This window comes from Scyliorhinus canicula, chromosome 5 (genome assembly GCF_902713615.1).
Source record: "Scyliorhinus canicula chromosome 5, sScyCan1.1, whole genome shotgun sequence".
In the NCBI taxonomy this organism is placed as follows: Eukaryota; Metazoa; Chordata; class Chondrichthyes; order Carcharhiniformes; family Scyliorhinidae; genus Scyliorhinus; species Scyliorhinus canicula.
In genome coordinates this window covers 199,825,853-199,852,120 of record NC_052150.1, presented here as the reverse complement: position 1 = coordinate 199,852,120, position 26,268 = coordinate 199,825,853, and the positions used below count along the sequence as shown (strand labels likewise).

At 48.4% G+C, this 26,268-nt stretch overlaps 1 protein-coding gene across 2 annotated transcripts in view; it reads right to left on the bottom strand.

Moving 5' to 3' along the window:
• The window catches only part of larp4b (La ribonucleoprotein 4B), a 154,710-nt gene that overhangs the window by 54,103 nt on the left and 74,339 nt on the right, over positions 1 to 26,268 (bottom strand). For both annotated transcript variants that reach the window (XM_038798334.1, XM_038798335.1), the window contains exons 11-12: positions 16,424 to 16,533; positions 162 to 413 (exon numbers count right to left, since the gene is read on the bottom strand). In XM_038798334.1, coding sequence (XP_038654262.1) covers positions 162 to 413; positions 16,424 to 16,533 — 362 coding nt within the window. The remainder of the gene's footprint in view (positions 1 to 161; positions 414 to 16,423; positions 16,534 to 26,268) is intronic.

The window sequence follows — 26,268 nt, the reverse complement described above, 5'->3', positions numbered from 1 at the left end:
GCAAAATGGCAGGAAACCACACGTTGATCAGCAGGAAATTCAGATTTTCTTGCTTAGTAATAACTGCATTTTACTCAACTAAACATCTTAAGGTGCCTGACGGAAATATGAAACAAATAAATTCCCACTGTTACTTTCTTATTTTGGCTATTCAGACTCACCTTCCTCGGCCCATGCTGGGTGATGAATCAGCATTGATCTGCTCTGACCTTCCAATCCCAAAATCTCTTTTGTTATAACCTGCATTGCTATGGATCCGTGTCCTGTTGGGTCCAGCTGGTCGCATCTGAGGACTTCGAACACCATTCAACAGACGATCGGTAGAAAAATTAAATATCGTTGGGCTCTCTAAAAGTCCTGGTCCACGATCTGTATTCGGCAATGTGGGGCGTAGATGAGATTTGCTGTGGTTCCTATGGGAAATACAAATTAATTTTGCAGATCTAGAGATAGGCTAATTATTTAAATACTACAGGCAGGGGCAACCAGTTACAGGAAGGTTTTAAATTTTTGAAAACAAAACATTCAAATCCATAGGATATAGTACTTTGTTGCCATGGTAATTTTGGAAATACGACAAAGAACTGGTAGGCAGTGCAAAATTGAAGAATCAAGAGGATTTCCTAAAAATAAATCTTAATGACAGGTGAGTATGAGGTGCTGCCACCAGATTAATGTGCTTCCTATCAACTGTCTGTTCCGAGCATGGACTAAACACAAAAACAAGTTTGGTTATTACTAACATGGAGGATTCAGAGCAACTCTCTTTTACATGAATTAATGCTTGCAGCAGGATGGAACAATCCACTGCCATAAGAGTCAACTCATCTTCATTAAATATCCATGGGATTACAGCCAGTTAAAGGCTCCACTGAAAGCTGTGCAATTGCCTAGCAATTTAACACCTTTCCTGCAGAGCAACATGTGGTTTTTTTTAAAAATCACTCCCTTCACCGGAGGGAGAACAGCTTTACCAGATGCAGAAGAACAGTCCAGACAAGGACAGGAAATTGGAGCGCAACAATTTAATTTAAATTTTATGCAACCTTCTAACCAAACAAGGCAGGTTCTGGTTATCCTTCAGATCAGAATGCACAACTCTGTACCAAATTTGCAGCATGGGCGTACATCACGGACGAGAGAGGTTCACGGTGGCCGATCTCAAAAGCAATTAGGGTTGGCAACAAATTCTGGCCTTGCCAGCAACACCCAATCCCATGGAAGAATTACACTGAATTATTGCTAAATTATTACTTTTGATCACGAAACAATTACTAACATTCTTGTAAATCCTGCAAAATTGCACGATTAAACTTCCCTTTGAACACCACATACAGATGTTAAGATACTGTATTAAAGTAGGTTGTTTTTTTTTAAAAAAACTTGTTTCAGCTAGTGCAGACTTGGGATGCTCAATGAGGTGCAGCTGGTTTTCAAAATATGCACTAAAGAGAATTGAGGGCATCTCCATAAATCAAATGGTAGGTCTGACTTGCTGCAGACCTGATGCAAGTCCCATTATTCCACTTGTTCCCCTGAGGTAGCTCAGTACCAGCTCATGCAGTAAATGTTGGAAGGAGATGCATTTATTTCATTTCAGAACAATATCTGCAGCTTAATTACGTTCCTTCTCAAGTTACAGTACCTCACTATTGACTGTCCTGCCATCCAAGCTATATGATACTATTAGGTGGCACCTGTAGGAGCTTTGCGGTGGTGATTCTTGGGGGGGGGGGGGGGGGGGAGTCGCTGCCTTCCAAACCGCTGGCAGTCCGTGCATTAAAAAGACGCCCACAGTGCACATGTGCAAACGTTTGGTGTTGCGAAAGTTGCAAAGTGCTTCAAGGAGACCCCCACCCCCAGATTAGAAATTTCATTCAACAAACCCTCCTCATTCCTGCATTTTGCTAATGTTTGCTCCAAGTGATTAACTCCATGCCGAAGCAACAGAGTTCCTTACCCTGCTTACTACTTACTGGAATGAACCTCAAAGTCAGCAGTCCAAGATTCTGTGAAATCACTGGAAACTCATCATAGAATCCCTAGTGTGGAAGGAGGCCATTCGGCCCATGGAGTTTGCACTGATCCTTCAAAGCAGCACACTACCTAGGCCTAATCTCCACCCAACCCAATCTTTGGACACTTTGTCATTTTTTAAGTCAAAGCAATGATTTAATTACATAAGAAAGATGAATACGTTCAGAATATGAATTTGTTCATATAACATTTGGAATATCATGACATGGTTAACAAACCTCCATGGTTTGAGGTATTATTTTTAAGCCAAGCTGCTCCAACTACCTATTATGTCTTCAATCACCAAAATGACATTAAGTCAAGTGTCTTTATGTTGTCCAGATATACCAAGTAAAGACAACAATAAAACAATACTTGGAAATTTTACTTCACAGATTAAGACGACAAGAATTTGAACATTCACACACACTACTGTACAGAATATCTAAATGATATTCTGTACAGCACTGTGCATGTGAATATTCAAATAGGGGTTGGTTTAGCACAGGTCTAAATAGCTGGCTTTTAAAGCAGACCAAGACAGGCCAGCAGGTTCAATTCCCGTACCAGCCTCCCCAAACTGGCGTGGGAATGTGGCGACTAGGGGCTTTTCACAGTAACTTCATTTGAAACGTACTTGTGACAATAAGCGATTTTCATTTCATTCATGAAAACTCGAGTCATGATAGCCCATAAAGGGACACAGATCTTTCCTGTTGCACAGAAAATAATTCCACTGAAACTAAAAACAAGGAATTAACATAGGAAACAGGAAGGCAAAACAGAGGTTTTGAATAAAAATAGAAATCTACAGCATTAACTTGGATGTCAAATACTCTTGTCAGCACAAATCGCAGCAGAGCAATGGAAATTGGGAATGGTGGTCAGCACTGCTCCCTCACGACACCAGGGAATTATCCCTTAGTGTCCAAAAGGTTAGGTAGGGTTACGGGGATGAGGCAGGGTACTCTTTCGGAGGGCCATGCAGACTCGATGGGCCGAATGGCCTCCTATGCACTGTAGGGGTCCTATGAAATGAAACAGCCAGAAAGCCTTGCAGAACGGTTTACATTGGTTAGCCATTTTGGAAAACTTTTTTTTTAAATGTTTATTGAAACTATTTCATATTAATCAAAACAATCCAAACCCAAAAAACCCAACTGAAACAGAAAGAAACAAAAAAGCAAAAACACACAACACCTAATTAACTTTAACAAAAATAAACTAAGCCCCCTAACAGCTGACGGTGACTAGCTCCTTAATAAAAGGAAATGAATGATTGCCATTTATGGCAGAACCTCTCCGCCGTCCCCTGGTGTACTTGACCTTCTCCAAATGCAGCAAAATGACATTAGGTCACTAACCCACAGTAAAATCTTAATATTGGCTGCCCGATAGTTAAACAAAAAATTGGGGAGGGCCAAACACCCCCCCCCCCCCCCCCCTTGTCTTTTTGCAGCAGAACGCCACCGATTCAGTGAGTCTTATCCGCCCATATAAAGGAGGACATCAATTTATTGACCCTAGCAAACAAAGGATTTGGGCAGGAAAATATGGGGAGACACTGCAAGAGAAATAAAAATCTTGTGAGCGCATTCATTTTAATAGTCTGAACCCACCTGCCATGGATAGTGGGAGGTTGTCCCACCTCTGTTTTAACACTGCCAACCAAACTAGTGTCATTTAATTAATGAAGCGAGGCACAGTTGTGGGCCACCCAGATGATAAAAGCTGGTTTTGGCCAGGTGAAAAGGTAGCATCCCCAGTTGTTCTCCTCCCAGGAGGGTTGACCAGGAAACATTCACTATTGTCCAAGTTCAACTTGTATCCAGAAAAGGAGCCACAACTGCTCAGCAGCTTCATTATATCAGTACTGGGTCCATAAAATAGAGCAATAGGTCATCAACATAAAGGCACACCTGATGCACCACCCTTCCCCAATTTATCCCCCTCCACTTTTTAAAAAAAAAACTGTTTTTATTAAAGGCACATATAATTATAACCAGAGTTTTCAAGAGGAACTAACAGAACAAATAATACCCACCCAATCGTCAACCAAACCCAGCCAACGTGGCTCACATACACAGTTCCCCAGGCTCCCTTCGCCACTAATTGTTTCCCACCTCAACCATCCCCCCCCCATGCCTCCCACGTTCTCTTTAACCACACACCCCCCTTTTTATATCTGCTGACAGCATAATTTTCCCCAAAGTCGTTGATAAACAGCTGCCACCTCCGGGCGAACCCTAACATCGATCCCTCGGGGCGAACTTGATCTTCTCAAACCTGAGAAACCCGGTATTCCCCTCCACTTAACAGAGGACCTCTGCTGTAACAAGCGGCTCTATCACCAAAGCAAACAAGAGGGCGGGCTGGGAAACAATGGAAAGCCCTGCCTCGTGCCCCTGTTCAACGGAAAATAACCAGAGTTCAGGGCATTCAAAAGATCACTTGCAGTTTGGGGCCTTTTACAATAGCCGAACCCAAGAAATAAATTTGTGCCGAAACCAAGATTCTCAAAGAGACACTCCCACTCCATGTCAAATGCCTTTTGCAGCATCCAGAGAAACAATCACCTCCGGTTCAGGCACAGAGGCGAGGAAAATATATTATTTAACAGGCAATGTATATTGGCCGACAATGGTCGACTCTTCACGAAGCCTGTCTGATCCTCCGAGATTATATGTGGGTGGTAGGACTCCAGCCAAAGTGGCAACATTTTGGCAAGTAACTTGACATCCGCGTTCAACAGAGACATAGATGTACAAACCACACTGTTCGGTCTTTGTCCCCTCAAAAATCAAAGAGATAGAGACCTGTGTGAGGACAGAGTGCAACGATCGCCAGGATCAACATTCCCGCCAACAGAACCAAAAACTCAATTACATCATGCCCAAATCGTGTTTTTTTTAAATGAAACAGTCTGCCTATCCCAGTGTGTCGAAGAGATAGTCTTTTCCTAAGAGTGAGGTGTTCGTGATCCAGGCATGGGGGCAGGAGAGTAGACTGAGGGAGTTACCGTTTAAAGCGGTGGGAAGGTGTTTTAGGTACCTAGGAATTCAAGTGGCAAGGGACTGGGGTCAGCTCCATAAGTTAAATTTGGGCCGCTTGAGCAAATGAAAGGGGACTTCCGCAGGTGGAACATGCTCCTGCTGTCATTGGCGGGTAGGGTACAGACTGTGAAAATGACAGTCCTCCCAAGATTGCTATTTGTGTTTCAATGTCTTCCAATTTTTATCCCCAAAGCATTTTTCCAGGAAAATGAACATGGTGATCTCGGGCTTTGTATGGGCTGGTAAGGCCCCGAGGGTGAAGGAGGTCCTTCTGGAACAGGGGCACGGGTGGGGGGCTTGGCCCTTCCGATTTTGATTAATTATTACTGGGCGGCGAATAAATTGATGATTAGGAAGTGGGTAGTGGGGGAAGGGGTCATGTGTGGGAGCGAGTGGAGGCGGCGTCCTGTAAGAGTGAACAGCACCTCTGCCATTCCCGCTGGCTCGGTACTGTAGCCATGCTGGCCACGCAAAATGGACACTGAGCCAAACTAAAATGGAAGGCTGCTGGGAAACAGACAGTTCAGCCAGAACAGCAGTCTGCAAAGAGCAGTTTGCATTCTGCAGCAGCAGAAACCAGTTTGGGCTCAGGTGAAAAGACCTTAGCTAGGTGCAAATGGCAAAACGCTTTGCATGCTAATGAGGCCATCAGACTTGAACACCCACACAATAGATACATTTGGTTCTGAATGGACACATTCTAATCAAGACCCAGACATCGAGGCACCAGAAACCTCCAAACAAAAGGACATAAGAAACGCCCCCTCCATCACGGAGACCCCCTCGCATTGGGGAATTAATCCAGTATCGATAAGAAATTGATCCAATAGGTAGAGCCCGCCCGAGAAGAGGGAAGGACAACGGAACCCCTATAAAAGATAGGGACCTCGTGTTGTCCGGTCTGTTAAACCCGTGCTCCGGCCCTGACTGACATCGCGCATCCTGACTCCAGCCGTTGAGCACCAGCCGCCGAAACCGTAAGTTCAACGATCGCTACGCGATCCAAGCCCACTAGACTCCCAAGTACCAGAACGCTTGCTGAAGGCTGCAGACAAAACCAGGACGAAGGCCTCGTTCTCTGACCTTGCCTGTTCCTGTTAGATAAGTATTCTGTTTGCTTAAGTTTAGTTATAGCTTAGTCTCTTAGTGTGCATGAGTATTTATTATAACTGTATAATAAATATTGATCGTTTGAACTTTACTAATCGGTGTATCGTCTTTATTACTTTGAACTTGACCTTGGAATACTTGTGACGTTGCCTATACGGCAACTGGCGACTCCAGAGCTAAATAATTACATAGAACAGAGCCTAGCAGTGTTAAGCACACGTCGAACTCGGAGGCGTGTTAATACACTCCAATAAACGCGTTTTACGCCCATAGTAAAACGTGCAACATTTAGTGGCGACATCCGCCGGGACCCTGTTGTAAGTGGAAACACCACAGTGTCCAGGACCCTGAAATTTGAATTGGAACTCCAAATTGCAGAGAAATAAAGAGATCACAAGTATTCAAGGTGTTCAAAATAATAAGCGAAATTCGGAAGTGTGTTTTAGTGCATGCGTACTAACAGGGCTGTAAGGTAAAACTGAAAGCTTTTTGTTGCGACAAACTTTCGGTAGTTTTGTTAACGGAAAATAGCGTAAGCCGTACCCTTTTTTCGAAACACCACCCCAGCAACCCCCTGTTCCAAATTATAAAAAGAGAGTCAGAGAAAATGGCCATGCAGGCAATGGAACGTCTGATGGATCCAGCAAAGTTTGTGGTCGCAGCGACCAGCAGCAGTAGCAGGGTAGGCCAGTGTCCCACGTGGGAGCTGGAACTCCGCAAATATCTGCAGGGAAAGGGATGGCCCCTTTGGAAAGAGTTTTGTGCAAATGAGGAGACAGGTCCCGGAAGTATAGGTCATACTTGGTGGGAGAACCTCTCTCAAATACACAAAAAGAGTTTAGGTAAAGCACGCAAGCCGATGGCGATTGTGTCCTGTTTGGCACAGTTGCGAGGCGCAGAGGAGGTCATCAGGACGCTCCGGACAGATTTAGAGGAAAGGAACCGAATGAGTAAGGTCGATGTCAGGGACATCGAGAAAGAAAACCTGGAATTAAAAGGGAAGTTGGCAGAGAAGGGTAGAGAGGTGGATGATGCCAAGAGGGCTCACCAGTCTTGTCTAGCTCATCTGAACAGTTCCCAGACCCAGTATGAGAAAGCCTATCAGGACGTGCAACGTGCCGTTCTGATAAGACAGGAATCGGAAAAGCAGGTGGAGGCATTGCAGAGGCAATGTTCCGATCTCAAAGCAGCTTTGAGAGCACTCCACGCTGCAACGACGAACAAAGACAAAGCACAGTTGACCACGCGAAATGCAGGAAACAGATTGCGGAACTGCAATCTCTGCTTTCGGTGCAGAATGGCTTCCAAAGCACCTTTGGAGCACAGTTAGATGGGGAAAATGCCCCAGATTGGCAGGAATTAAGCGAGACAGCGCAGCGTTATGTTCAGGGAACATGTGCGCCCGCAGCTCAGCAGAAACGACAGGCACCCCAACCCCCCACAGCACAGATCATAACCGCACCCATGAATCCCGTAACCACACAGAGGAAAGCCGAATCAGAAGGCGCCCCAGACATAACTTACACCACCCCTTTAACAGTAACCCAGCTAAGGGACGCTTGTGAAAAGATCACTCCGTTCCTCCCCACCGCAGACCCCCACCAGTTTTTCGCAAAAGTAAAACAGCAGGCTACCATGTACGGCCTGGATGAGAGAGAGCAGGTTAAGCTCACCGTGCTGAGCTTAGACCAGAGTGTAGTGGCAGCCCTCCCCGACCCACAAAACGTGGCAGGAGGCAGCCTAGAGGAGATGCACACTGCCATTTTAGATGCCATCGGGTACAATAGAGGTGACCCCGTAGAAGGATTGAATAAGTGCAGGCAGAAGAGATCCGAACACCCCACAGCATTCGCAGGAAGGCTGTGGATTCATTTCAGCGCAGTTTTCGGACAGCTAGATAGAGCGCATTTAACCCGCGAAAACATGGTTAAGTGGACGCGCACAATTATCTCACACGCAACAGAAGCAGGACAGAGCGCTTGCAATAGTTACGACCCCTCAGAAGAGGCCCACAACGAAAAATGGGTCCTGAAAAGATTGTCCCGCGCTTGGGAGCAATCGCTTCAGGCAAAAGGAAAGGTTAGATCCCCAGAAGAGGCTCAGGCTGCTGCAGATATCCAAGCAGTCAGAGAGCACCAGAAGCCCGCATGGGTAAATGAAGGCAAGAGCAGCCCACAACAGAAAGGACAGGAATGCTATAACTGTGGACAGTTAGGGCATTGGGCAAAAGAGTGTAATGCACCCCAGCGATCTCAGAGAGGCCAGCAGACAGGCACTCTGAACCGCAACAAAGCAAAACCCATCCACAATGTAGTAGTACAGTCAGGACCCACCAATGTGGACGAGACGAACTGACGGTGTTCGGGCTCCCCCACTTGGGTCTGTGACACACTATGGGACTCATCAGGGAGGCCCGTAGTCACGGCGAAAGTCAAAGGGAAGCCCATAGAGTTACTGTGGGACACAGGAGGATCCCGCACCACCATTAACTCCACAACCACGGCACACTCAGACACGTGGCCGACCACCTCCACCATCACACTTAGCGGGTTCACCGGACACTCGCAGCAGGGACATATCACAGCACCCGTAGCGATCCAGCTAGGGAACATTTCCACAAGACACCCCGTAGTTCTAGTAAATCTTCCCAGGACAGCAGAACACATCCTGGGGATCGATTTTATGAACGCTCATAGCTTGTCGTTCGACCCAGTGAACCAGTGTGTTTGGCGAATGGCGAGATCAGACAGAGCCCCAGCCACCCTCACAGTAGGAGACTACGCTAATCGGATTAGCGCAGTGGGAGAGTACTCATTCGACCTGACTACACTCCACACCGACAGACAAATTAAGGCCCTACTAAACAAACACAGGACAGCATTTGCAAGTCACCGTCATGACTGTGGCAGAATGACTGGACAAGTTCATGTTACCGGACAGGACCCCCGACCGCAAAAGCAATATAGATTTCCCCTCGAGGCAGAGGTGGAAATAGAAAAGGTTATAGGCAGCTTGTTGGACCAAGGTGTACTGAGAACGGTAGCCTCCACCAACAATGCCCCTATTTGGCCAGTGAGGAAGCCCGATGGATCATGGCGTCTGACCATCGATTATCGGGAACTCAACAAAGTAACCCCCGCAGTAGCCCCAACGGTAGCTACTAGTCCCGAGACCATGCTCAAGCAGGGTCTCAACGCCAAGTACTTCACGGTATTGGACATCAGTAATGGATTCTGGTCAATACCATTGGCAAAAGCGTGCCAATACAAATTCGCATTCACTTTTAAAACACAGCAGTACACGTGGACATGCCTCCCACAAGGATTCCACAATTCACCCTCCATTTTCCACCGACAGCTGGCAAGTGGATTAGAAAAATTTTCCCGACCCGATTGTCTGGTACAGTATGTAGACGACCTACTACTGCAGACAGACACAAAGGCAGAGCACATTTCGCTTCTGGCCGAACTCCTGGAACTCTTAACTGAAATTGGCTGTAAAGTTAACCCGAAAAAGGCCCAAATATTGGAAAGTAAAGTGATGTATTTGGGATCAGTCATCACGCACGGCAAACGCGAGATCGAATTCAAAAGAATAGATTCGATTGTCAAATTGCCCCTTCCCCAAAATGTATCAGCCCTCCGGTCGTTTTTAGGACTGGTTGGCTATTGTCGGAACCACATCGACGGATTCGCGACAAAAGCCGCCCCACTTTCAGACCTCCTTAAGAAAGGAGCCCCCTGGGAATGGCTTCCGCAGCATACAGGCGCTGTGGAAGAGTTGAAACGAGCCCTTAGTGCAGCACCCGCGCTGCTAGTCCCCGACCAACTTTCACCGTACGCAATCGAGGTAGCTAGCACAGATCTAACCCTCTCGGCCGTGTTGCTTCAAGAACGGCACGAGCAGCTAAGACCAGTGGCTTATGCCTCCCGACTGTTAGACCCAGTAGAACAAGGATTTTCGGCCTGTGAGAGGCACCTCCTTGCTGTCTTCTGGGCAGTGCAGTATTTCTCATACATCACCGGACTCAACCCCATTACTATTCTGACCGAACACACACCCACACAGCTACTACTAGACGGTCGACTGAAGGACGGTTCAGTTAGCCAGATTAGGGCAGCTAGGTGGACCCTACTTTTACAAGGACGGGACATTACAGTGAAACGGACACGCACACACACATACTTAGCAGACAACCTCCAATACCCCGGACAGCCCCATGACTGTGAAATTGTAGCTCCCCTGCATAACACAGGACCCTTTTTAGCCAAAACACCCCCCAGGAAGATAGGGAACCCGAAACAAAGCCCCCAGCCCACAGACACGTGTGGACCCTTAAGGATTTATGTAGACGGTTCCTCCACAGTTTTAAATGGTGAGCGTATCACAGGATGCGGCATCTATGTAGAGGACGCGCAGGGGCACGCTCTCGAAGAGATAGCTCTTAAGTTACCAGGTCACTTAGGCGCGCAGGCAGCAGAGCTAGCAGCCATAGCGTACATAGTGGACCACCCCGATTCTTTCCCCAGCCCAGCAGACATATATTCAGACAGCTTATATGTATGCAATAGCCTGACAGATTTTCTGCCCCTGTGGAGGACACGAGGTTTTGTCTCCGCAGACGGAAAACCCCTTCCATCAGCCCCTTTACTCCAGCATATCCTAGAGAAAGCGAAGGACAGGACCTTCGGCATAATAAAAGTAAGAAGCCACCATAGGTCATCACCCCCTGGGAATGTAAAAGCCGACGCGTTGGCTAAGGCAGGTTCCAGGAGAGGACACTTATGGACCCCCCCAGCTAGCGCACCAGCTAGCGCCCCTGTGAGCGCAGTCCAAGTCTCACAGACTGATATTAAAGATCTCGTGGCAGCACAGAAACAGGACGGAGACCTCAGGGAGGTTTTCAAGGGAAACTTTGTGCCTGCGTACGAGCACTTTAAACACGCACTGACCACACATGAGGGTGTGATCATTAAGGACCAACTTTATGTGGTCCCACAGCAGGACAGGAATCAGATGATTGCCTTGTTCCATGACGGACACGGGCATCAGGGAATTGATGCAACAACGAGGCACCTCAGGCAACTCTGTTGGTGGCCTAATCTCAGGACTGATGTAACGCACTACATAGAGAATTGCCTGATTTGTGCTCAGAATAACCCGGAGAGGTATTCTAAGAAAGCACAACTTCGGCATACTCGCCCAGTTAACGGCCCTTGGACAAACCTCCAGATCGACTTTATAGGTCCATTGCCCCCTTGTCGGAATGGCTATAAATACGTTCTGGTGGTGATAGATACCTTTACCAAATGGGTAGAGGCATTTCCCTCACGAACAAACACAGCTAAGACAGCTGCAAAGATCCTGACCCACCACATCTTCACGAGATGGGGTTTACCCCGAAGTATCGATTCGGACCAGGGATTTCACTTTACAGGACGGGTCATGAGGAACGTCCTGACAATATTCGGAATCAAACAGAACTTCCACATTGCGTATCATCCACAGTCCAGCGGGATTGTGGAGCGCATGAATCGGACCCTAAAAACGACCCTTAGGAAAATGGTTCAACAGAACAATTCCACATGGGATTCAGTGCTCCCATTTGCACTTATGTTCATAAGGAACACTGTCTCCACATCTACAGGATACACCCCACACACACTCATGACCGGACGCCCTATGAAAGGTACAGAATTCCTTTTAGGACTGGACATGACAAGCCCCGAAGTGACGGCCCTCACACATGAAAAGGCAGTTAAAGATCTAGTTGAGACTGTGAGGTCTGCACAGATCGCAGCCGCAGTCCAGCTAGGGAAACGCCGACAGCAACGGACTGCCTGTTTCAATAAGACCGTACACACCACAGAATTCCAGGTTGGGCAACAGGTAATGTTATCTGTTTATAACCCCAGCAGTTTTTTGGCTCCAAAATATTCCGGTCCCTACTCAATTTCGGACAAAATTAGCCCCTCCGTTTACAGGATCAAATATCCTAATGGGAAGACCGCGTGGTTCCATATAAACCAGTTAAAGGCATATGGAACACAGGCCAACCATGCTCACCATGTCCTGCTAGACGCAGCAGAACACTTCACCCCGCCCACCAGAGACACTTTTCCACCATCCCCCCACAGACCAGTTCATCAACGGACTCGCCCACGACTCCGCCCACAGACCACAACAGACCACGCCCCGACACGCCCACAAGCTGCCACAGCAGAGACAGCAGGACTGACACTGACTCTGAAGACAGCGACACCACACAGCCATACAGCCCACACTGCACCAACTACGACCCCGACTCCAGTGACCCCATGGAAGTCACCTACCTCAAACATCCAGAACCACCACCCGACCCCGACTACCCCGACAACACACTCGACGCTACACAATGGCACAGGGACAACTCATACAGACTTGTCCGCAATGACGAGAGTGACCCCCGGTCACACAACTCCAAAATAGCATGCCTGATCCACACAAGGGTGTGGGATCCGGGAGAGCAGGACGACACGGTGTCTGACTCCCGACACGGCAACCCCTTTGTGACCCTGTTCACAGAGGCAGAATCAAAGTGAGGTGTCCAGATGATGTAAGATAGGAATCGTTTGAGGGAAACGATGTCCTTTCTGATGGAACCTGCACGTATGTTTGTCTTCGTTTTATGTTTGTTTGTTTCAGGAATGTAAATGTTTCAGCTGGAGGATGGACATCTTCTTTTCAGCTGAAAAGATTGTGACCACCTCACATACACGTTAGCTTGTCTGCCGAAACTTTTGAGAACTTCGGTTTGATTGGAGATCCTTTCCAAAGTTGTAAGGCCACACGCCAAATAGTTTATCTGCAGATATCTCTGAGAACTTCAGTGATGTCCTCAGTTGGAGCATCTTGGCTCCCTTGGTTTTTTTAGGTGCCCCTCTATTCGGCGAAATAGAGGCTGCAAGTCATGGTAAACACATTCGTACCCGTTTTTTCCAGGTTACTCAGGCAGTGGACAAACGGCACTGAGGACCCGCCCTGTCTGAGAACCAACCCTTGGTCAGCCAAGCTCGGGTATGGCACAGCACGCCCTACCCGGGGATTCCATCCAACTCATACCCGTAGCGGCCCATACGCAACTCATTCGGATGTTTGTTTCCAAGTTTGTTTTCATTTTACGTTAGGTAGCCCTTCGGCCACCATCCCACATGCTATTTACATCCGGAAACATTCGGATGGTAAATCAGCAAAGCCTGCGAGACGGCTCGCAGAAGGAAGGATTGTTAGGTGTATGCTGGTCTTTAAATTCGCTTTTTGAAAAAAAATGAGGGGAGTCACAGGGTGTGACTTAGCCAGTCATTTTTAAGGGTCAATTGGGTTTTGAAAGACAGATGCACTAACAAGTAAAGGTCTTAAACTGTGTATTGACAGATACTGTGCTTGATCCCAAAGGTTTCAAAGGACGAGACAGAGGTCGAAGCCAGGATTGTCAATACCGGAGGAAGAAGGAAGAGAAAGAAGAAGAACAGCAAAATGATGGAAGCCCACTTATTACTGTTTAATGTCATATGTATATGTGTGGAAACAAGACACGTTTCCCCCACAACCCCCACCGTAAATGTTTCAATTACAGCAAACCCCCAGTGCTCAGCTCTGATCAGCGAGGTTCAGACCTGGTGTACTAAATTCATGACGTGGTACTCCATGTCCTACATAATCGAATCACTGTTGGTGATCGCGATCCTCATCATCCTAGTGCAGACCCTCAGGTTGAGGAAATGGAAGAGGAGAGCCTCTCGTTCCAGCACCTCACCCATCTATAGAGTGCAATCCCCCATCTTCGGATTCCACCAAACCCCTCAACCCCTCACTGATTACAACACTCTGTAAATAAAATTCAGCCATGTATTATATTGTTCCATACTCGACTGCCGAGTTGGGAAGTGTGATGTTGTGGTGTGAATGGTTAAGATTTTAGAGTGATTAAATGTTTAAGTTAAGGTTAAGGTTAATAGTGATAGGTAGAGGTTCCCAATTGTAGTAATGCATGTCCCTTTTGACATAGGGCCAAGTAGAAATGTTAGTTAAAAAAAATTTTTCTCTTCTTCCCATAGTTTAGAACAGAGTAGAACAGGAACTGGCAAGAGGTCAGAACACAAGGAGGCAAAGTACATAGGTGATCCTTCACAATAGTATGATTGTGAGGATCACAAGGAGGGAATGTAGCCATGCTGGCCACGCAAAATGGACACTGAGCCAAACTAAAATGGAAGGCTGCTGGGAAACAGACAGTTCAGCCAGAACAGCAGTCTGCAAAGAGCAGTTTGCATTCTGCAGCAGCAGAAACCAGTTTGGGCTCAGGTGAAAAGACCTTAGCTAGGTGCAAATGGCAAAACGCTTTGCATGCTAATGAGGCCATCAGACTTGAACACCCACACAATAGATACATTTGGTTCTGAATGGACACATTCTAATCAAGACCCAGACATCGAGGCACCAGAAACCTCCAAACAAAAGGACATAAGAAACGCCCCCTCCATCACGGAGACCCCCTCGCATTGGGGAATTAATCCAGTATCGATAAGAAATTGATCCAATAGGTAGAGCCCGCCCGAGAAGAGGGAAGGACAACAGAACCCCTATAAAAGATAGGGACCTCGTGTTGTCCGGTCTGTTAAACCCGTGCTCCGGCCCTGACTGACATCGCGCATCCTGACTCCAGCCGTTGAGCACCAGCCGCCGAAACCGTAAGTTCAACGCTCGCTACGCGATCCAAGCCCACTAGACTCCCAAGTACCAGAACGCTTGCTGAAGGCTGCAGACAAAACCAGGACGAAGGCCTCGTTCTCTGACCTTGCCTGTTCCTGTTAGATAAGTATTCTGTTTGCTTAAGTTTAGTTATAGCTTAGTCTCTTAGTGTGCATGAGTATTTATTATAACTGTATAATAAATATTGATCGTTTGAACTTTACTAATCGGTGTATCGTCTTTATTACTTTGAACTTGACCTTGGAATACTTGTGACGTTGCCTATACGGCAACTGGCGACTCCAGAGCTAAATAATTACATAGAACAGAGCCTAGCAGTGTTAAGCACACGTCGAACTCGGAGGCGTGTTAATACACTCCAATAAACGCGTTTTACGCCCATAGTAAAACGTGCAACAGTACTCCACAAACCAGTGATGGTGGCAGCCCCGAGGGTGTGAGGGCAATGGAGGCAGCACATGAGACTGGAGGGGTATTGGTGTGGTCATCGATGTAAATTCTATGATCTATGATAAATGCTCCTCGCATTTTGACACAGCCTTCTGGCTTGTTTTTTTTAACATTTATAGCCCTTTTAAAATTATGACTTAATGTGGCCCTTGTTGATTTTTTTTTGGTTTCGCTGTCTTCACTTTCCCCTTTACTGCGCCTTTTGCTCGTGTCCTCACCTTGCGTCCCACTGACTTCATGCATCAGTTCCCATCCCCCTGCCATATTAGTTTAAACCCTCCCCAACAGCACTGCAAACACTCCCTCCTCCTCTCCTCTCTTCTCTCCCCCCCGCCCCTCCTTTCTCGGACACTGGTTCCGGTCCTCAGTGGGCATTGGGCCTTCCATCCCGTTTGGCAGCCCCACAATTCAAATATTTTGCCTTCTAGACCTATTCTCTAGGTCACTCATGTTGGCCCTCAAATGATTTATTCGCTTCAACTACCGAAGATGGCTCCGATTCCAGTGAAGCAATCCACATCTTAAATTGTGGCTCCCTGGGCTTCCAAGCTCTGATTAGTTTACCCCAGAACCGCTCGAGTGGGGACCAAGGCCTCTTCAATTGATTTCCTGCAGTCTTTCAACACAATTCTTCAATGCTTTTAAATTCCTTTGCCACGGTACGAGAAAGCACCTTGACCATTAGTAGAGTGGCCGGAGTACGAGTGACTGACTGACTCCACCATTTTACCTGCCAATAAGCTCAGAGAAGCCTCAGACCCCATCGATGAACTTGAGCTCTCAACCTTCTTTTCCCTGACTTTTATGGGCATTTCAGTCAGACAAGATCTTTAGTACAACAATTGTGGGTTTTCCCAGAGTGGTATAAAGAAAATGGGCAAGAAGTACAGTACTCATTTGCCTTCCTCAATTCTTCACTCCTTGGAAGGCAGTCAGAAACAAAAGCCAATCCTTCAGCAATATTTGTAATTAATAAAAAGGTAAGCAAGTCTAGATTCTGCTTTTTGTTTTTTTTAAAAGTCAACTTTCAAAAGAGATCTTACCTGTTTCTAGGATTATACTGCCTGAGTGAGGTCAATGGGGCGGTAGCAGATTTGAAGTTTGGAGCTGCAGTAAATCCATTTATGAAACCAGCATTTGGGAATGGAGATACCTAAAAAAGAAACTGAAGTTAGGCTCTGTACAAGTGTAAATACATAAAAATGACAGCTCGTGTTGAAAATGAAAAATTCAGTGTAATGTTAATTCTACAATTGTGAAATACAGAAGGAATGTTCCATAATTACACAAACGTACTGCACAGATTTTTCCATTTTAACAAAGCATCAAAAGTGGAATCCTAATCAAGTTGGGTCATTCCAACCAAGCAGATTTCCGTCATTATGGAAATAATGATGTTACTACTCTTGATGTTCAAACACATGGATTCATAAATTTGCAGTAAGGGAAGCATGGTTGCACTTTTAAGAGGGCACTTTTTAAGCTTCATCTTAAACAGAAGCCAAAAAGACAAATTAAAGTGGTTTTGACAATATAGGGTGGAATAAATAGCTGAGCAATCTAGTGAATAGATCTATTTTGATTTTTCAAAAAGATTGCATGATTTAAAGATACCACAATCAACATGGGTGATCTTAATATACATAGATTGGATTAATCAGATTGGCAAAATATAGCATGGAAGATTAGTTTATTGATTGCTTCCAGGCCATTCTAGACCTGATAACATGCTGAGGCATGGTCAATGAGTGAGCTCACAGTGAAGGAGCTCCCAGGTAGCAGTGATCATAACAGTGATTGATGAGGGCAAGAGAGTCTTAGACTAGTGTTTTTACCTTAAACACAGGCAATTGCAGGAGTATGAAGATTGAACTGGTTAAAGTGAACAGGGAAATTAGTTTAAAGGGTAGGACAGTAGAGTAGCAGTGGCCGACACTTAAGATCATTCATAACTCAGTAATGAGAACGGTGTACCACCCACGGCTACTGACATTCACGTGTATCGAATTGGAAGACGACGTCCACTTCTGCAAAGATCATCAGTAAGGCAGATGATTCGATGGAATTTAAAAACCAAAGAATGATTAAAAAGAGGATTAAGAAATTACAGGGCGAGAGAAAGCTAGCCAAAAATAGAACATACATAATATAAAGAAATTTATAAACTATGTAAAGTATTTAAATAGGAAGAGTGTAACTAAATGGAGTGTTGGAATCAATGAGCAATAATGAATTGGCGGAAGCTTTGAACAGTAATGCCTTTACTGCAGAAGGCAAATCAGTTCCAGAAGTCAGAGCAAATCAAGTGGTGAAATGGATAAAGGGTCTTAAAACAAATACAACCACCAGGGAAAGGGTACTGAGATACTTCTATCATACTAAAGGCCAACAAATCACCTCAACCCAATAGTCTGCATCCTGGGGTCTAAAAGAAGGGGATGCTGAGATAGTAGATACATTGGCTGTAATCTTCAAAAACTCCCTCGATTCTAGAATGGCCCGATCAGAATAGTGAATATAAACTCATCTATCCACGGAGACTGACAAAGCAGGCAACTACAAGCCAGTTAACCCAAGAACTGCCACGAAAGTGGAAAATGGATATTCTAGGAACGCAGGGCACAAATGAAATCCTGGCATGCCGAAAAATTGTCACAATGAGGCAGTAAATGTTAAGGCCTAGCCAACGACGGCCACATCCTATGAACGAACATAAGAAAACCTTTTTTTTTTTTCCAGACAGCTTTTTGAGACCGAGGAATCAGAATAGTTTGAAATCAGTTAAGTACATAATGCACAATGTAGAAAATTTCCCAGGTGTGTCCTGTTATGGGCCAGGGTTTAGAGAACCCCAAACTGTTCCATGGAGTTCACCTGATGCACAACTTTGAATAGATTGTGGTTATGGGAAGCACATGAATCTACTTTATAGGTGTGATGCAACAGAAATATACAGTACTTTTAAATTAAAACACTGTTTATGAAACCAGTTAACACTTTATAAACCCACAGTAAACATCTCAACAACTATCAACACCAATAAATCCCCCAAAGAATACAGTACTCTCCAAGTTAACTCTTAATCTTTCCTTGCAACATCCATGAGACAAAAAGAACCCTTTTAACAAAAAGACATCGGGTTTAACTTCACTACTGAGAACAGTTACTACGTTGAAATCACCATATGAACATTCATAAGCTTGGAGAGATTCATACACATCTTGCTGTGACTGCAGCTTCTTCAAATCTAAAACGAAACTAAACACACCCTATAGCTGTGAGCCCAAAGCGAAAGTAAAAGCAGACAGACAGCCCAGTTCCACCCACATTCTGCCACTGATAAACACCTATTTCCTTAAAGGTACATCCACTACACCCATTTTATAAACCCCCATCTCACATGACAGTCCTGTACTCAAGAAACAGGACAAATGCCAGCTAGCCAATTACAGCCCTATCAGTCTATTCTCCATCATCAGCAGTGATGGAGGGAGTCATCAACTGCTATCAAGTGGTATTTACTCAGCAATAACCTGCTCACGGACGTTCGCATTGGTTTCCACCAGGGTCACTCAGCTCCTGACCTCATTACAGCCTTGTTTCAAACAGAGCTGAATGATAGAGGTGAGATGAGTGTAACTGCCCTTGATATCAAGGCAGCATTCGACAGATATGGCATCAAGGAGCCCTTGCTAAAATTGGAGTCAATGGAAATCAGGGGAAATCTCCACAGCTTGGAGTCATATCTGGCACAAACAAAGATGGTTGTGGTGACTGGAGTCAATCATCTCAGGTCCAGGACGATCACTGCAGGAGTTCCTCAGGGTTGTGTCCAAGGCCCAACCATCTTCAGCTGCTACATCAATGACCTCCCTTCCATCATAAGGTCAGAAGTGGGTATGTTCGCTTTATCCACGACTCTTCAGACGACAATGAAGTATTCCGTGTCCAAACGCAGCAAGACCTGGACAATATCCAGGCTTGGGCTGACAAGTGGCAAGTTACATTTGAGTCATACAAGTGCCAGGCAATGATCATCTCCTACAAGAGAGAATCTAACCATCGCCCCTTGGCATTAATTGGCACTACCATCGCTGAATCCCTCACAATCAACATCCGGGGAGGGTTACCACTGATCAGAAACCGAACTAGCCATATTAATACTGTGGCCAGCATAGCTGGTCAAAGGCTAGAATCCTGTGGTGAGTAACTCATATTCAAACTCCCCCAAAGCCTGTCCACCACCTACAAAGGCACAAAGTCCAGAGTGCAATAAAATACTCTCCAATAGTCTGGCTGAGTGCAGCTCCAACATTCCAGAAGGTCGACACCATCCAGGACAAAGCAGCCCGCTTGATTGCTCCCCCTCCCACAAAAATTAAATCCTTCCACTGACAAACAGTGACAGACGTGAAACATTTGCAAGATGCACAGCAGGAACTCGCTCCGGTTCCTTAGGCAGCACCTTCCAAACCCACAACCTCTGCCATCTAGGACAAGAGCAGCAACAGCGACCTGGGAACCCGACCACCTGGGTTAAAATCCTGGAAATCCCTAACAGCACTGTGGGTGTACCTAAACCTCAGGGATTGCAACAGTTCAAGACGACAATTCACCACCACAAGGGCAACTAGGGATGGGCAACAAATCTGTCCTAACCAGCGATGCCCACATCCTGTAAGTGAATTTTCAAAACACTGGGGTTGACAGATCAAAGACAAACAAAATAAACTCACTTGAGCCCATTCCCTACAACAAAACAAAAGTACATCATGTATTCTACTTAAGTCTTCTAAGATACAAACAGAAATATACATTTTCCCGATTCTTCAAGCCTCTAATTAATAGCTAAGTTGGCTGTCTTTGTACTATGCATCAAGTTGTCCTTTCAGACCACACAATAAAATCTACAGCATTCTGACTGGGCTATTACATCTTCAATGTCCAACGTGATGTGCATCTGCCAACTTCTGCAGCGGTGGACAAACAACTGAACAAGTCAGTCAATACTTGTCCCTCATTCTAGCAGTCCTAAAGATGTTTAGCAAATTACAAAGTGAAATTAACTTGAAGATTATCCTAGTTTTAAATCCTCATCCAGTGCAGGGGCATCTTCTTAGATCTCATACACAGCGAGCTGCTTGGTACCCACTACTGCCAATGCACAATTCTACAGAAACTTGTAAATTAAGAGCTTTTTCTACCATAACAGCAAAAACAACTGAAATACTCAGATTTCACACTCACGACTTCCGGTTGCGGAGCTAAGCCGCACGTTCGGCAGCTCCCGCTATTAAAGGAATTTCGGGCCTATTTTAGGGCCCCAAACGGCGCTGTTTCGACGATTCCCGGTGGGGGAAGGTGTTTGGAGGAACATTCCCTGAAATTTATGGTGCTTACCCGGAGTGAGGCAAAAGAAAAGGCTGCAGCAGCTCCCCAGAAAAAGCGGGGGAAGGAGGACAAAATGGCAGCCGGCGGAGCACCCGAGGACTGGTGGAAACGGGCGCAGGAGCAGCAAGCTGCTCTTCTGCGCTGTTTTGCGGAGCTGAAGGCGGAGTTGCTGGACTCCCTGAATGCGACTACCAACAAGCTGCTTGAGACCCAGACGGCCCAGGGGGTGGCCATTCGGGAGTTGCAGCAGCAGGCCGATGAGCGGGAGGAGGCGGCCGTGGTCCTCGTGGGGAAAGCGAGTTGCACGAGGCACTTCACAAAAAGTGGCAAGACCGCTTGGAGAAGCTGGACGTTCGCACAAGGCGAAAGAATTTGAGGATCCTGGGCCGGGCGGAGGGGTCGGATCTATGTGACCACGATGCTGAGCTCGTTGATGGGAGCGGGGTCCTTCCATTTGCCCCGGGAGCTTGAGGGAGCCCACAGAGTGCTGGCCAGGAGGCCTAAGGCAAATGAGCCCCCGAGGGCGGTGCTGGTGCGGTTTCATCGATTCAGTGACCGGGAGTGTGTGCTGCGCTGGGCCAAGAAAGAGAGGAGCAGCAAGTGGGAGAATTCGGTAGTGCGAATCTACCAAGACTGGAGTGCGGAGGTGGCTAAGCGGCGGGCCGGGTTTAACCGGACGAAGGCGGTGCTGCATGCCAAGCAGGTCAAATTTGGAATGTGCAGCCTGCGCGTCTGTGGGTGACATATAAGGACCGGCACCACTACTTCGAGTCCCCGGAGGAGGCGTGGGCCTTTGTACAGGCGGAGAAGCTGGACTCGAACTAGGGTCTGGGGGCTGCGGGGTCCGGTGCACTATGGTCGTTGCTGTTTTTGTAACTTTGACATGTGTTTTTTTATGCTGGTTTTTTGCTCTGTTTCCGGGTGGGTCTGTTGGGTATGGTTTTGGGTTATGTAGGGAATGCTGGGGGTTTGTTTTTTGTTTTTTTCTCTTCTGTACGGGGCTTGGGCGGCGGGGGGGGGGGGGGGGGGGGGGGGGGGGGGGGGGTAGAGAGCTGGAATTTGGGGGGGGCTGCGTCAGAAGGTTGGGGTGGGGCAGTGTGAAAGCGCGGGCTTTCCTCTGGTTTCTCGTGCTGCGGGGCAGGATGGAGCTGGCGGTGGAGGCGTGGCCTCTACTGGTTTTTTTCCCACGCTGAAGCGGTGCCAAGGAGGAGTGGCAGGAGGGGGGATGACCCCATGTCGGGATGGGCCGGGTTTTGGCGGGAGTTGCCGGGGTCAGCAGAAGACAGCTGACTCACGGGAAGTACCATGGAGGGTTTGTCGCGGCTAGGAGGGGTCCTAGCCTGGGGGGTGGTGGTGGTGGAGGGGATACCGGGTTGCTGCTGGAATGGCCAGGAAGGAGCTGGTGTGGGCCGGGGGGGGGGGGTAGAGGAGAGGCGTTATCGTCATGGGGAACGGGTCGGGCGGGGCGAGTTGGCCTGGGGCGAGCAGTCAATAAGCTATGGCTAGCCGGCGGGGGAGGGGGGCGGGTTGCCCTCTGATCCGGCTGATCACCTGGAACGTGAGGGGGCTGAATGGGCCGGTTAAGAGAACTAGGGTATTTTCTCATCTGAAGGGGCTGAAGGCGGACGTGGCTATGCTCCAGGAGACCCACCTGAAGGTGGCGGACCAGGTTTGTCTGAGGAAGGGGTGGGTGGGGCAGGTTTATCACTCAGGATTGGACGCGAAGAACCGGGGGGTGGAGATTCTGGTGGGGAAGAGGGTGGCGTTCGAGGCGTCTGAGGTGATGTCGGACAAGGAGGGCAGATATATTATGGTGAAGGGTAGGCTGCAGGGAGAGAAGGTGGTGCTGGTTAATGTATATGCCCCGAATTGGGATGATGCTGGCTTTATGAGGCGCATGTTGGGCCGCATTCCGGACCTGGAGGCAGGGGGCCTGATCATGGGGGGAGATTTCAACACAGTGCTAGATCCCCCACTGGACTGGTCCAGTTCAAGGACGGGTAGGAGACCGGTGGCGGCCAAGGTGCTGAGGGGGTTTATGGATCAAATGGGAGGGGTGGATCCCTGGAGGTTTGGGAGGCAGAGGGTACGGGAGTATTCCTTCTTCTCCCATGTCCATAGGGTTTACTCCAGAATAGATTTTTTCGTCCTGAGCAGGGGATTGATCCCGAAGGTGCAGGATGCCGAGTATTCGGCCATAGCAATTTCAGACCATGCTCCGCACTGGGTCGATCTGGAGATGGGGGAGGCGCGGGGCCAGCGCCCGCTGTGGCGCCTGGATGTGGGGATGCTGGCTGATGAGGAGGTGTGTAGGAGGGTCCGGGGAAGTATTGAGGGGTATCTTGAGACCAACAACATGGGGGAAGTCCGGGTGGGCATGGTCTGGGAGGCTCTGAAAGCAGTGATCCGGGGGGGGAGCTGATTTCCATCTGGGCCCATAGGGAAAGGAGGGAGAGGGAGAGACTGGTGGGGTAGCTCCTGGATGTGGATAGGAGGTACGCGGAGACACCGGAGGAGGGGTTGCTGGGGGAACGGCGTAGTTTGCAGGCCAAATGCGACTTGTTGACCACCAGAACGGCGGAGGCACAGTGGAGGAGGGCGCAAGGCGTGGTATATGAGTATGGGGAGAAGGCGAGCAGGATGTTGGCACATCAGCTCCGTAGGCGAAATGCAGCTCGGGAAATTGGTGGAGTGATGGAGAAGGGTGGGAATGTGGTGCAGAAGGGGGCAGAGGTGAACGGGGTCTTTAGGGACTTCTACGAGGAACTGTACCGGTCGGAACCACCGACAGGAGGGGGGTGGTGGTGGAGAGGAGAGCTTCATGAATAAGCTACGTTTCCCAAAGGTGCAAGAGGAGCTGGTGGAGGGGCTGGGGGCGCCGATAGAGTTGGAGGAGCTAGTTAGGGGGATTGGTCAAATGCAGTCAGGTAAGGCGCCGGGGCCGGATGGGTTCCCGGTGGAATTTTATAAAAAGTATGCGGATCTGGTGGGCCCCCTGTTGGTGCGAGCCTTCAATGAGGCATGGGAGGGGGGCTTTGCCCCCGACGATGTCACGGGCGCTGATCTCTCTGATCCTGAAGCGGGATAAGGACCCCCTTGCAGTGTGGATCATACAGGCCAATGTCGTTCCTCAATGTTGACGCCAAGTTGCTGGCGAAGATCCTGGCCACCAGGATAGAGGACTGTGTGCCAGGGGTGATATACGAGGATCAGACAGGATTTGTCAAGGGACGGCAGCTCAACACGAATGTGCGGAGATTGTTAAATGTTATTATGATGCCGGAGGGGGAGGCGGAGTTAGTGGTGGCGCTGGATGCAGAGAAGGCGTTTGATAGAGTTGAGTGGGGGGACCTGTGGGAGGTGCTGGAGCGGTTCGGATTCGGGGAGGGGTTCATCAAATGGGTGAGGTTGCTCTATGAGGCCCCGATGGCGAATGTAGTTACCAATGGAAGGAGATCAGAGTACTTCAGAGTACCAGGCAGGGGTGCCTCCTGTCCCCCTTGCTTTTTGCACTGGCGATAGAACCTCTGGCTTTGGCACTGAGGGAGTCGGGGAGGTGGAGGGGCCTGGTGCGGGGTGGGGAAGAACATAGGCTATCGCTGTATGCGGACGACCTGCTGTTGTATGTGCCGGACCCAGAGGGGGGAATGCCGGGGGTGATGGCGCTGTTGGCTAAGTTTGGGAGCTTCTTGGGCTACAAGTTAAATCTAGGCAAGAGTGAGGTATTTGTTGTACACCCGGGTGATCAGGAGGAGGGAATTGGGAGGCTCCCGTTTAAGAGGGCAGTGGAGTTTCAGATACCTGGGGGTGCAGGTGGCCAGGAGTTGGGGGACTCTCCATAAGCTTAATTTTACCAGGCTTGTGGAGCAGATGGAGGAAGAATTCAAAAGGTGGGACATGGTGCCGCTATCGCTGGCGGGTAGAGTGCAGTCCGTCAAAATGACGGTTCTCCCGAGGTTCTTGTTCCTCTTTCAGTGTTTGCCCATCTTTATCCCTAGGGCCTTTTTTAGGAGGGTGACTAGCAGCATCATGAGCTTTGTTTGGGTGCATGGGACCCCGAGAGTGAAGAGGGTCTTCTTGGAGCAGGGTAGAGATGGTGGGGGGCTGGCGTTACCCAATCTCTCGGGGTATTATTGGGCGGCCAATGAGTCAATGGTGCGCAAGTGGGTGATGGAGGGGGAGGGGGCAACATGGAAACTGATGGAGAGAGCGTCCTGTGGAGATACAAGCCTGGGGGCCCTGGTAACGGCGCAGTGGCCGCTCCCTTCTACGAGGTATACCACGAGTCCGGTGGTAGCGGCTACCCTCAAGATTTGGGGGCAGTGGAGGCGACATAGGGGGGAAGTGGGGGGCTCGATGGAGGCTCCGTTAAGGGGGAACCATCGGTTCGTCCCGGGGAACATTGATGGGGGGTTCCAGGGTTGGCACAGAGTGGGCATCAGACAGCTGAGGGACCTGTTCATTGATGGGAGGTTTGCGAGCCTGGGAGAGTTGGAGTAGAAATTTGGGCTCCCCCCGGGGAACATGTTCAGGTATTTGCAGGTAAAGGCGTTTGCTAGGCGGCAGGTGGAGGGATTCCCTTCGCTTCCCGCGAGGGGGGTGAGTGACAGGGTGCTTTCGGGGGTCTGGGTCGGGGAGGGGAAGATATCGGATATCTACAAAGTAATGCAGGAGGTGGAGGAGGCGTCAGTAGAGGAGCTGAAAGCTAAGTGGGAGGGGGAACTGGGGGAACAGGTCGAAGATGGGACATGGGCTGATGCCCTGGAGAGGGTTAACTCTTCCTCCTCATGTGCGCGGTTTAGCCTCATCCAATTCAAGGTGCTGCACCGGGCCCACATGTCCGGGCCTAGGATGAGTAAGTTCTTTGGGGACGAAGACAGGTGTGTCAGGTGTTAGGGGAGTTCAGCGAACCATGCCCATATGTTCTGGGCATGCCCGGCACTGGAGAAGTTCTGGAAGAGGGTGGCGGGGACGGTGTCGAGGGTGGTGGGATCCAGGGTCAAGCCAGGCTGGGGACTCTCAATTTTTGGGGTTGGGGTGGAGCCGGGAATGCAGGAGGCGAAAGAGGCCGGTGTGCTGGCCTTTGCGTCCCTAGTAGCCCGGCGGAGGATCTTGCTACAGTGGAAGGATGCGAGGCCCTCAAGCGTGGAGACCTGGATCAATGACATGGCGGGTTTTATTAAGCTAGAGAAGGTCAAATTCGCCCTGAGAGGATCGGTACAAGGGTTCTTTAGGCGGTGGCAACCTTTCCTCGACTTTCTGGCTCAACGATAGGGTACTGGGTCAGCAGCAGCAGCAACCGGGGGGAGGGGGGGGGGGGGGGGGGAAGGGGATACATGCGCTGATACGGTCTTGGGGGTGTTACAGTTATTATGGTGTTTTATTGTTTGTTGTTATATTTTCTGTAAAAAATTCCAATAAAAATTATTTAAAAAAAAAAAAGATTTCACACTCACCACTGTAACGTGGGAAACTGGCCAAAGATTGCTCAAGACCT